This window comes from Artemia sp. Qi Xiang Cuo, chromosome 5 (assembly GCF_049724085.1).
Source record: "Artemia sp. Qi Xiang Cuo chromosome 5, ASM4972408v1, whole genome shotgun sequence".
Taxonomy (NCBI): Eukaryota; Metazoa; Arthropoda; class Branchiopoda; order Anostraca; family Artemiidae; genus Artemia; species Artemia sp. Qi Xiang Cuo.
This window is the reverse complement of record NC_142798.1, coordinates 1,235,136-1,247,767: the sequence shown is the minus strand read 5'-3', so window position 1 is coordinate 1,247,767 and position 12,632 is coordinate 1,235,136. Positions and strand designations below refer to the sequence as shown.

Sequence of the window (12,632 nt, the reverse complement as noted above, 5' to 3'; positions counted from 1 at the left end):
TGGAGAAATCTGGGAAAGATAAACAGGAAGGGTGTGCGAAAGCACAGGATGGTTGGCCCCCAGCCCCCCCATTGAACTTCCTGGCTGAAGGGCCAGGAAACGCAGATCAGCACCACTGGTAGGGACTGTAAATTCCAATGCCGTATTCTTTACCTTTTACCTTTACTACTTCTAATTTAAGGTCCATTTGGACGTCATGACATCAAGAAAAGGCTCAAATTGTCTGCGCTTAGAAGACAACAGACAGTGAGAAACCCCACCAGGCGGCAAAGCCGCTGGGCTCTCGGTAATGTATAAACTGTTTGATAGTGAGCATTTGCAAAAAAAGGCCTCGAATAAGTCCCGTGGTTTGTTGTAAAATGACAAGCATACTCTAATAGCCTACTACGTGTGCTAAAATTTTTTGCTATCTTTGTTTTACATGTTGTTGTCACATGGCCTAATTTTAGTAACATAGTAAAGAGCGAGCCATGGTCCATAGTAGCTGAAATTTAAATAGCGGGTTTTTCAGTAAACTGTCTTGTGAAAAATAGTTCCTATGTAAAACTATTTGTAAAATGGTAATTTTCACTCAGTTTCAGATGAACAGTAATTTGTAGTTACGAGAGAAAGTTTTTGAGAATTTTGAAAAAAGAGTCTGAAACCCCCCGAAAATGATTCGCATAAAAATGATTTTATGTCCAACTGAAACAAGAATTATTTGATTCCCAATCAAAATTAATTATTCTTACGAAATGGTTTTACTTCCAATCGAAGTAAAAAGTAACCCTAAACTGGAGATTTATTGTCCTCCATTTTGAACAACAAGCAACATCGTGATATTGTAAGGGCAGTATCTCCCTTTCCCCCTCGAGAGTGACCGTGTCGAGCCCGTACCTATAGAATTTCGAAAGAGGACTCTATGGAACGGAAGATAAGATATGGAATGCTTTGCTGAAGAATCAAGATAGATCACAGCACTGTAAAGAGATTTTTTCTGCCATTTTCTGCCACAAAACATAAATTTTTGTCCAAATGGTTCTAATTAAGTAGTGTGGTATGCTTATAATTGCTTTGTAAGCAACGGAGACGTGACCGTGCAAATAAATCAGGACATGATAAATTACATAGCAGCAGTTACCTTTTCAAAAAACCAAGAAACTGTTAAAGGAGTTGGGCGAACATCGTGAATGGCAGGAGTTTGTCTAATTACTTCGTAGGCATCGCTTTCAACAATACCATACCCTGAGGGTAGATCTACTTCGAGCACAGTAGCACCACTTAAACGAGAACCGTCACTTTGGAGCCATCTACAATACGAAAAAAAAGTCTATCTAAGTTGTATAAAGAAAAGATATGCTTAGGGTAATGTGGCTGCTGTTGATATACTACCTTCTCCCCAGCACTCTCTAATCAGCATGCAATGTTCAATAAGAGCTCTAAGTTTTTCTTCACGTCATGTTCTTGGGTATAAGCAGTTGCAGGGTGCCAATTGGGGCGGAGGGGAATTGGCCCCTATATTTTGAAAAACTACCGTTTTTGTTATCCTTATGAAAAACAAATGTAAAGAAAAACAAAAGTGCCACTCCCTACATTTGAAAACTATTTTTTTTTTTTATATCTTCATTCAGAAAATTTGAAAAAAAACTCTTCAAGGGGATGGGTTGAAACTCTTCAACCCATCCCCTCTCATTTTTATTAACTAGAGCCCTTGTGTAGTTGGTGTGTTACCTTCAGGGGCGTAGCTACAGTATTCTTATTTGCCGGGGGGGGGGGGTCAAGAGGGGATGCTATTGAAATAGGCGCTATTCAAGCTGTGGTGAAGAAAAGCAAGTATTTAACAAACACGATACTTAGTGAATCTATAAACGTGACACAAGACATTGTAAACAATAAACACAAATTAAACAATCATAAATACAAGTGCTGGTGCTTGGATTTTACTAAAATTATCAGAAATGAGCTGTTGCAGACGACAATAGTATAGCATAAACAAGCTATACACTCGTTTTTTATCGTATACACTGGGCATTTTCCAGCCAGATTCACCACTAATGCTGCAGTACATATCCCCCTTCACTCCCCCGCCCCACCCAGCAGAGAATGATCAATCTAATAATTGAACGAAGCTCTATTCTAATGGGCCCGGGCATTGCTATTCATTTGCTCGTAATTTTGAATGGATTTTGACGTTGTAAGATTTAATTTGTTGTACTAAAACTTTTAGTATACGGGATTTATTTGAATATTGTTTATAATTTTTTATTAAATTGATTTGTTTGTGGGTTCGCCGATTTATATTAATAAATAGCATTGCTATCAGCTGGCCACATAAAACCAAAACAAAAATCATAGGCAGTGCAACAGCGCTTTCTTAGTAAAGATACAGGATAAGTCAAAGTATTGCCACAGATTGTGTAACATTATATTGTGACATATTCCTCACATTTAAAGTGACCGTATTTCAAATTTGAAAGTATTCGCAAAATAAAGGTAGAATTATTAACTTATCCGTTGGGCATTGTTTGACAAAAATATTCAGAAAATTTGAACAATTCTTGACAATATTGCTTATATTGCATTATTGCCTAGTTATAAAAAAAATCGGCAGGGATGTCAATTGGAAGGAAAAACTGAATTCTAGAGTTTGAAAATTTGTTTCACCTTTGTATCTTTGCTTAAAAAAAACGAGTTCTATAAAAATTACACAACAGTTTTCCTTGTGTAAATCAGGATATGGAGGATGTACATTTCCGAAGGGTGGTTACACTGAATATCGTTCTTATGTCTATAATTCCCTTCACAAGCAAAGCCCGGTTTCCTTATCCTCTGTATAGAAAAAGAGAACAATAGGAAAAGAGAATGGCTTGTTCTTGTGTGCACGCTTATACGTGCACACATAATTTCTAAATTATGAGAAAAATATACATATTTTGTTTCAATTCACTTGATTCTATTGTCAGCAGATGTGTCGTAGAGCATGCTGATGCAGAGATAAATGTACCACAAGAAGCACTGACGTAGTGAGAAATGCGACTAATTTCATTCATAGTTCTTAGCACATTTATGGCAATTCTTTTTTTGAAGCTGGTTAAAAGAAACATTTAGGAAAGCGAAAATAGCAAGAAACCAGCAGGGTACTATAATTTACTATAATAGAAATATATAATAGGTACTACATTTATATATAATAGGTATATATAATAGGTACTATATAATGGGTACTATAATAGAAAACATAATTTCTATATGGAAATCTACCACGCTGAACAAAATGGCTATCTCAAAATTTTGAGTTATACTTAGCACATTTATGTCAATTCACTTTTTGGAGCTTGTTAAAAGAAATATTTAGAAGAGTGAAAATAGCAAGAAACCAGCACGGTACTATATATAGAGGCGGTTCTAGATTTATGGATTAGTATGTGAATCCTAAACGTTAGGATTAGGGTGTTTTCGTCTCTTATTAAGCGTTTGAATTACGAGAAACAGAATTTGGAGCTTATATTAGCCATTATTATCAGTGCTTATTGGGCATTTCAATGAAAAAAAAGAGAATTGGAGTTTCAATTAAATATTGGAAATAAAAATTAAAACAATTAAATGATTCCTGGAGCGGATCATTCTCTACAAAATTCCATGACCATTTGACCTGTCTAGTTATAGTACGAATATTATTATAAAAAGCACTAAGTCTTATTTTCTTTTTCAATGATTCTTTTTCATTCATGAAATTATATTCACCTTCTTATTCTTCAAGGATTCCATTTCTGTCCTATTTGCAGATATAGATGGGTTTCCACTTTTGAAAATTTTAAAACAAAAGAATCTAATATTGAAGTGATAGATTTTAGGGAGTAAAAGCACCTGAAATACAAGGAAAAAAATTGACCGGAGCAAATGTGGCGAAACAGGAAGTATAGAACATTTTATAAGGTTTCAAAGACAGTATATTTGGAAAAATATTAATGCGGAACATACTATGAAGTTTAATGGACCCCTATGTTTCTTGTTTTCTTTATGTTAAAAACGAGTATGGTTTAATTAAAAAAAATTATCTGCTCAAAGTAAAGAGAGAATTTGACACTTAAAAACAGCAACAGTTTTAAGGCTGCGTATTGAATTATAGTTTTTTTCAAATTACTGGGGGAGCACCTGCCCCCCTCCCTCCCCCCTCCTCAGCAACGCCACTGATTACCTTTTATGTTACATAAAAACCAGGGTAAAACAGGATTTATCTAAGCCACAGCTGTTTAATGGGAGCATATTGACAATTTATAAGTTTTATCCTAAGATATCCGAAATTAACAGAAGTTTTGTGCTAATTTGAAATCTGTGTTTTGTCTATGAAATATCTCAATCAAAGTACTATCACCTAACTTTTTTATGTTAATGTAAACATTTAGAATTAGGGAGTAATTTATAAAGCTTTATCATCTGTTTGATGACAAATGCTATCAAACTTGCAAGCCCTCTTCATATGAGCCTGAATATATAGCCTACTTCATATTTTGCTATTGCTGCAAAAGACTAAATGCTTCCCGTTTTATTGTTTTTTTTCTTTGTCATTTTTCTTGGATAATCTTCTGGTAATTGAAACATATGTTGCGTGCTGATAAAGTCGTTGCTCATTTCACCAAAAGAAATATTTAACTGATCATATTTTTTCATTCTTTTCTTTTTGTTTCATTTTTTGCTTATTAGTATTTTTATATTTAAATAGATTATTCTGTTATACCTCAAATGAGATCGTTCTTGTTTTGCTGGATATTAACACTTATTAGCCATGACCTGTTCTTTCATTGGCTAGCCTGTGCTTGTTTTTGACTGTTCTCTTAACATATCCGCCATTCATTTAAGGGTACATCCTTATTCAAGTTCAGGCCTGTTGTCGTATCAGTAAAGTGTTTCCTTTTTTGCTGTTTTAGACTGTCTGTAATACATTAAAATTGTTTCAATAAAATAAGCAGCAAAGTTGAATAAAACAGTGAAAATTACTAATAAAAGTTTGTTGGGGCCGTTGTAGCTCAGTGGTCAGTGCAGATGGTCTAGTATACAGAAAGCCGTAGATGTGACTCCCACAATTTTTTTTTCTAGGAAATTCCCGTAATTTTTCTTACCTCACACATACTTCAACATTGACCAGTGATTTATTTCTGAATCTTGAGTACTCCTCTCGAATATTAAGATCGAATACTTTCTTTTCCGGTTTATCCAAAAGTTCAAACCAGTCAATGCCGTACTGGATATCCATTTGTAGTACAGCTTGACCAGCACCCTTTGCAACAGCTGTTACATGGCCCCATACATTGTCAATCTAGAAAGAGGATTAATTATATACGGTTTTTACTGAAGTTTTGTTAGTTTTGAAACTAGGTTAGCTATTTATGTCTTATCTATATTTTTAGTTTATTGTAATACCTGTTTTTTGGAATAAAGAGTAGCATAGTATATGAAGTATAAAAAGAAGAAAATTTTCTAGTTAAAATAATATAATAAGGACCTGCTCGATGGTTGTCAAAAATATGAAAAGCCAGGTTCCCTGTCTGACCGCTATACATAAATGACTGCAAAGCCGTGATTTCTCAATGAATTACAATATTTAAACGATTGTTTTTTGGGGTTTAAGGGAAAAAAAGGTACCTAGGTTAGGTTACGTATTTAATATATGCTATACTTTAGTATAGTACTACATTTTTATGCCTGCCAAGTCCTATATAATCAAAGTACGGTTAAGTTTGGTAACTGATTTATCATGTGTAATTTGTGTGTAAATGAACTTCTCTACATGGTATAGACCTTATAAATTACATAGTTTTGTGCTTCTAACAAAACTACATTATAAAAAAAAGCCAGGAATATATAAAGTCAACTCGTTTTTAATATTCTATTCAGTACTATTAGGAAAAAAATATATTTCGAAATTATATTTTGGAAACCTATATTTTGGGAAAATCGAAAGTTGTACGTGAAAAGTGAGTATTTCTAAAAAGAAGCTGTGACAGGTCACGAATGCAGGTTAGTGGCCCAAGTATTCTCCCTTCCAAAAAAACATCACAATTTTACATTTATTTCAAATTTTCGTAAACTCATATATAATTGAAGAAATTTTCTCTGCGAAAACCCGAAATATTTTCCCTAATAAAATTAAATCTATGTGCATGTCCAAGAACTTGATATTTGTATTTAAAGTGATTCGCCTATTGTATCATTAATTGCGAAACATGTGTTCCAGATAACAAAAACTCATACAAAGAAAAATCCTTACATTGTCACACTAAGAACCTACAAATACTAAACCGACATTAACACAACGAACAGACTAATGGTGATCGAAGTGTTATTTGCAGCTGAAGGGAGTAAAGGGGGAATGCGGGCTGGGATTATCTTTAAGGGCCGGGAAGAGAATTAGGATTAAGAAAAACTTAATAAGAATGATTGATATAATAGTTGGTAAGACTAGGAATGATTTTTTCATACATGAAATGAATACACATTTGCACATAACATACGGAGAGTCAAATATTCATTAGCAAGATTTAATTCTGCCCTACCATTAGGAAAATTTTGAGGACACCCTCCAGGAGATTAAAAATATGTTCGTGGTTACAAATTCTTGAATTGTTTTTTAGAATAGCTTCTCATTGTGATATTTACCCCAGTTTTCAATTATTTTCTTAAAATTCACTATCTCCTGTTTTAAGGAATTGCCTGCTCCCCCCTCCCCACTCTCTTTCCATATGAATTTCTGAGCATCTGAATATACGGGGTGATTTTTACCCCGTCTCCCTAGTTTCCAACTATTTTCTCAAAGCTTACAATTTTCTGTTTTAAGAAATTACCTGGTCTCCGCAAACCTCTTTCCTGAAAAATTCGTGTGAATCTCCACGTGCAAATCTTACCTCACTTTTATTCACACATAGACCCTCTGGCTGCAAACACGACTCTCAATTTAATGTCTAACAATGCGCGTGTATGTATTGAATACTGATATATTCATATTTATAGCTTTCAAAGAGCTTAAGGATGCCCCACCAAGAAAATATCTTTCTGCTTTCATGACTTTTTCCAATTTGATTTTCCTCTATTACTATTGAAGTTATTTATTCTTCTGCAACCGTCTTTCGGCCAACCGTCAGGGGCTAAACGGAAAGCAGGTCGCCCGCGGTTTAGGTGGGAGGATGTCATAAAGAAAAATTTAAGGGAAATGGGAACTCCCTGAGAGGGTGTAAAAAAGGAGGCTTTGAATAGATGGAGATGGAGAAGGAGCGGGCGTAGCTGCGTTGGCCTCAGGCGGCTTCGTGCTGCTGTGAGTTGTTAGTAATATTCATCTGCAAGATTGTCATGAAGGCTGAATAAATACTTACAGGAAATTGTCGAAACTGTGATAAATCGTTTTGACCAATTGCAATATTCCATGATTTATTGGGACTAGCACTTGCTTCAACATTTACTCTTAGATCAGTAACGTCCTGAAGACGAGCACGGTTAGCAAACTCTGTTAAAGCTTGTAAAGCCACTAATGTATCCTAGAACGAAACATTATCAAACACATAAAATAATCTAAATTGAAAGCAGCATTAATTAGAAAGAAAGCAGGAGAATTTAAACCGAATATGGCATATGTTATTTTGTACAGTTTAGGTTTTAATGTGAAGTAAAATAAACGCGTAAATTCCTCGCACCTCTCTCGGAGTAGAATACTTATAAAATCATTAACAAGAACAGCTTTCTATATTTTACACACATTTGGAAATATTTAAACCCTAGAAAAACAATTTCCCCTCGAAAATACTTCATCTGTTTTTTAGCTCTTCAATAGCAAAAAATGAAAAGAACCAGTATTGTAAGTCTGTTTAAAAAAGAAAACAGACTGAAACACTTGCGCCGTGAGTAATCAGAGTTACAAAGCAGATTTTCAAATGCTGTTCTTTGTTGTTGTTCCCTTAGACATTAGGTTCTCTTATGCCTCAAGAGGAACTTAGGGGCTCAAAAAAAAGCTGCCAGGTCTGTTATCATAGCAACTGGTGGATTGACAGACGATTCATTTTTACGGTTCAGTGTGGTAACATTGACGGAAATGTTGCAGTGCCCAAAAAAACTTCATAGTTTGAAACAACCAATAGAAAAATCTTTGTGAAAACGATTTTGTTTTGATGTCCTTGGTAATTTAATGGACGATATTAGAGAGATTAGAGCATGCAATTCGGTATTTTATACATTTTGGCATTCTTCATCTACATCGAATTGCGATTTTCGCGAATCTCTTTTGGCACGTCCAAAAACAGACCATTATATATTGAACTTGTCAAATATTTGAATGATATCTGAAATTACATGTGAAAATAGCCGTTAGTAGCTCTATTATGAGCCCAGCTTGGTGTTGTGTTTTCGTTTGTTTCGTTGTTTTGATTGTTTCGTTCTTGGTGTTTTTACGTTTTCATAAGAGTATTTTCTTTTGTGTGGCGGCAAAATAGTTTGTATTATTTTGTTCAACGCTAGAATTGTTCGCCATTGCCTTTATTCGCCTTGGATATTCTTCGCATGTTGTTCAGGACTTTTTCTCTTTTCCTTATGGTGAGACATCATGTGAGGGTACATCATCCTCTCGAATATGTTTGTATTGATATGGAAAAAAGATGTTCCTTGCTTTTTGAAAATTTTATTCTGCTATTAAATGGAAACAATTGATTATTTAACGCCCATTTGGCTATTTTTCTATAAGGTAAAAACCACATTGACAAACCCCAGACTATTTAGATTTCCAATGGGGATAATGTCCACTATTGGCTGTATGGGCACTCTGCTAAGTATATTTGCTATATAAGCAAATATATAAGGAAACGCTATATAACCAAGTACATAAGCGGGGGCTATAATGGCTATATAGATGTATCTGTTAACAAAAAAGTATAAGAATGGAGATCGCTGAAAATAATGCTGCTCAAAATATCGTTCTTTGGTGTTGATGGCAGTGTAAGGTGTTTGCTTGACAATCACTTTTTATTAGAGCAATACACCGCAGAATTGATTCAAAAAAGTTGTACTATCAACGAGTCTGTTCAGATTCTGGGCTTAATTATTCAAATTCATTTATTAATTGCTCATATCTTTAATAAATTTGTCATACTAAATATCTAGAAAGAATTCTCCGTGAGGTTAATTTAAGATGTTTTAAATTACATAGCCCGTCAATTGCATTGACCTATGTTGAGTTAACAATTGACCCTAGGTAAGATCAGCACCTTGAGGGATTAATTTAGATTAGTTTTCCTATTTCGTCATCACTGTTAGAAATTCTATACACTTCATGGTCAATAATGTGAAGAAAATTTGTTTTTCGTTAGATAAGGATAGCTTTCTGTATTTCGGGTGTCGAAGTTGTTGTCGGTCGCATGAATAATTATTAAAGCACAAAGACACAATAAGCTCCTGTATTGATTTCATAAGAAATTTAAGCGCTTTCTATTTGTCGGATCTGAGAATCTTTTGCCGGATGATGCATAGCATACGTTAACGTACTGTCAGTATATCCCTATTGAGGTATTTACTGGTTATCAGAAAAAGTCTTAGACATGGAAAATGAGCCCAACTCGAAAGTTTGAATAGTTGTTTCATAAAAACTAGTTAAGCACTTAAGCCTAGTTTCCAATCAGTGGATTCTAACAGAAATAACACCCAACTCCGTACCATATGTTTTCAGAACTCCAGGTTATACTCGAGTCTGCTACAAACCACTTTAATTCACCGTGTTCCCTCTCACGTCCAAGCTGGATTTGCTGAATCTGGAATCGGCTGAACTACCGAGTTGAAGCTCTGGGCTCTACAATTCTTGGCGTTCAGTTTCAAAAATGAACCACGATGACTGAAACGACTAAATTTTGACTGAATTAGTCACTGAAATGAAGATTAATGTACTGAATATTGATGAAAACCTGAGGTATCATATACTAGCAAATATCGATGCATTTCTTGATCCAGCTCCAATATAAAGTGGCATGGTGACATCTCAGTATGATGGCACGTAGAATAGAGCCCAATTTTTTTATTCCTTCGAAATTATATAACAATCTTTATTTGTTGAGTGCTCGTTCATGTCAGGTAAATTTTGAAACTACCGTTCGATTCCCAGCCTTTCCAGTAGAAATTATTTTCAACAGAAAAAGTTTCAGTCTAAAATATGGCTCTAAAATCTACTTTCCAGATACTTCTGTTGCGCTGTCATCCGTGTTGGAACCCCCTGAGCCTGAAAACGAGGATTTAATTTACTACCCCTGGTGGTGGATCCTTTGCAGGAATGCTATATGACGGATGATTGTTTCCGTGACATAAATTCCTATAGCGAGTAATATTTTTAGATTGAATAATCTATTATATTAGTCATCACAAGCCAAATCGATTAGCCTCAGTTACCTCATTATTTTTATTTTAAGTAGTACATCGACTATTCAATTTGAAGATAAATCAGGAAATCACCGCAAAAACAAGGATAACTTATAAAAAAAAACTCACTAACTCGTTAAACAAAAGGCGGAGAATATAAAAAGGAAGCTTTATCGCAGGTTTTAGTTTTAATGCTACAATAATTTTATTGAATTTTTTTAGAATTGTTTGGTTCTTGCTCATGTGCTGAGCGTGGAGAAAAGTAAATTTTAGAATAAACATCGTTACAATAGCTTTTAAAAAAGAACTTAGTTTTCAATGACAAAAAAATTCTCATCTTTTAATGAACTTAATTAAATTAGCTTCTAAAATATTTATTTAGAGTTTCATGGAAACTAACTTTTTTGTCGTCTTTTGTTATTTACTCTTGTTCTCATAGAATGTTCTCGTGATTCTATAAAGTTATTCTTACTTACAGTTTGTTACCATGAGCTGTTTGATTAAGAGTAGATGAAATACTTTAAGGCTAGAACCCATAGAAAACATAGAAGTTGATTTGGTCAGATTAGCCTCTGAAAGGCTCATTTGAAATTATTTTATTTCAAAGCCCAAAAGCATTTACTTTAAAAGCATTTTTATATTTTTTAAAAGAAACAAGTTTTTTAATCCGAGTCTAAAATTTTATTAGTCTTTAATTCTATTTAATAGAAAAAAGTTTTTTCAACTAAAAGTAAGTAGCAACATTAAAACTTAAAACGAAGAGAAATTATTACGAATATGAGGGGGATTGCCCCCTCCCCCCCAATACATCGGTCTTCACGCTAAAGTTTGACTTTCTGTTCAGATTAATTAAGAATGGCTCATGAAACACAATTTTAATTAGAATAAGAAATTTTTTTTTAAGTTCTAAAAACAACTGTAGCGTAAAGAGCGATGTATTGAGGAGAGAGCAACCCCCTTCCTATTCGTAATAATTTCTGCTCGTTTTAAGTTTTAATGTTGCTCCTTACTTTTAGTTGAAAAAACTTTTTTTTATTTAATTTCTGATTGTTTTTTTAATAATGTTGGGAAATCTAGCTCCCCTTCCATGGACAATCCCTTCCCCACAAAAAATGTCTCTGTAAAAAGAACCTTACGCGTAGCCCCCCCCCCCGTCCTCTCCAAAAATTATCAGTATGGTTTCTAATAGCTAATACTATATGTAAACAATAGGCAAATCTCATAGCTCGTGCCCCCCCCCCCCAATTATGTGGAGGAAATATTATTATATATCCCATGCTCCTTTACTATCCAGATATGGACCCCTCTTGCCCTTCCCCAATAAAAATGCTGCAGATTAAACCCTGTATGGGGAATCAAGTCATCTTCAGGGACATAGGTATTAGATCTTTCGACTATGTTGAAAAAATGGCTTTCTTAAAATTTTGATAGGAAAACTTTGGAAAGAAATGGGCGTAGAAAGGGGACTAGCTACCCTCCAATATTTTTTTCACTTAAAAAGGCACTAACACTTTTTATGTCCGATTAAATAACCTCTCTGCCAATCTTCTAGGATAACTTGTTCGATGCGATCACCCCTAGGGGAAAAAACAAAAGCAGGCAAATAAACACGCATCCGTGATTGTGCTTCTTGCAAAAAATGCAAAATTCCACATTTTTGTATATAGGAGCTTGAAAACTCTACAATAAGGTTCTCTGATATGCTGCATCTGATGGTGTGATTTTCAATAAGATTACATGACGTTTTAAGGGTGTTTCCCCGTTTTTTCAAAAGTTGGACAAATTTTCTCAGGCTCGTAGCTTTTGATCGGTAACAATAAACTTGATGAACTTTATATATTTTGAATTAAAATCAAAATTAAATTTTTTAATGCATCTGTTGTTACCAAGACTCTGTTTTTTTTTAGAGTTTCGGTTGCTTTTGAGCAGCATCGCTCCTTATTTACAGTTCGTTTCCACGAATTGTTTGATTAGGTATAAAAAGCGCACTGCCATATTGTGATTGAATCGATACTGATCATTTCTTACTGCTTTAGTTTAAGGCATTTTATTACTTTTCTAATAAATCCAATAAACACATTTTTAAAAATAAATTTATAATAATGCTACAAAAAAGTAATCGATCTATGAATATGTTTATAATAATCTTAATAAATAGAATCTACACTGAGAATAAAATCCGTTGAATTTTAGCTGTAACTTAAATCACGGAGCGTAAGCACTGAGGTTGAAAAATATGTATAACAGAGATTCCATCCAGGTACTAATGC

General features: G+C 34.2%; 1 protein-coding gene across 1 annotated transcript in view; it reads right to left on the bottom strand.

The window, feature by feature from the left end:
• Positions 1-12,632, bottom strand: part of LOC148951703 (CD109 antigen-like) — a 172,140-nt gene that overhangs the window by 18,018 nt on the left and 141,490 nt on the right. Inside the window, exons 22-24 of the mRNA XM_089089252.1 lie at positions 7,347-7,508; positions 5,100-5,296; positions 1,121-1,289 (exon numbers count right to left, since the gene is read on the bottom strand). Coding sequence (XP_088945378.1) covers positions 1,121-1,289; positions 5,100-5,296; positions 7,347-7,508 — 528 coding nt within the window. The remainder of the gene's footprint in view (positions 1-1,120; positions 1,290-5,099; positions 5,297-7,346; positions 7,509-12,632) is intronic.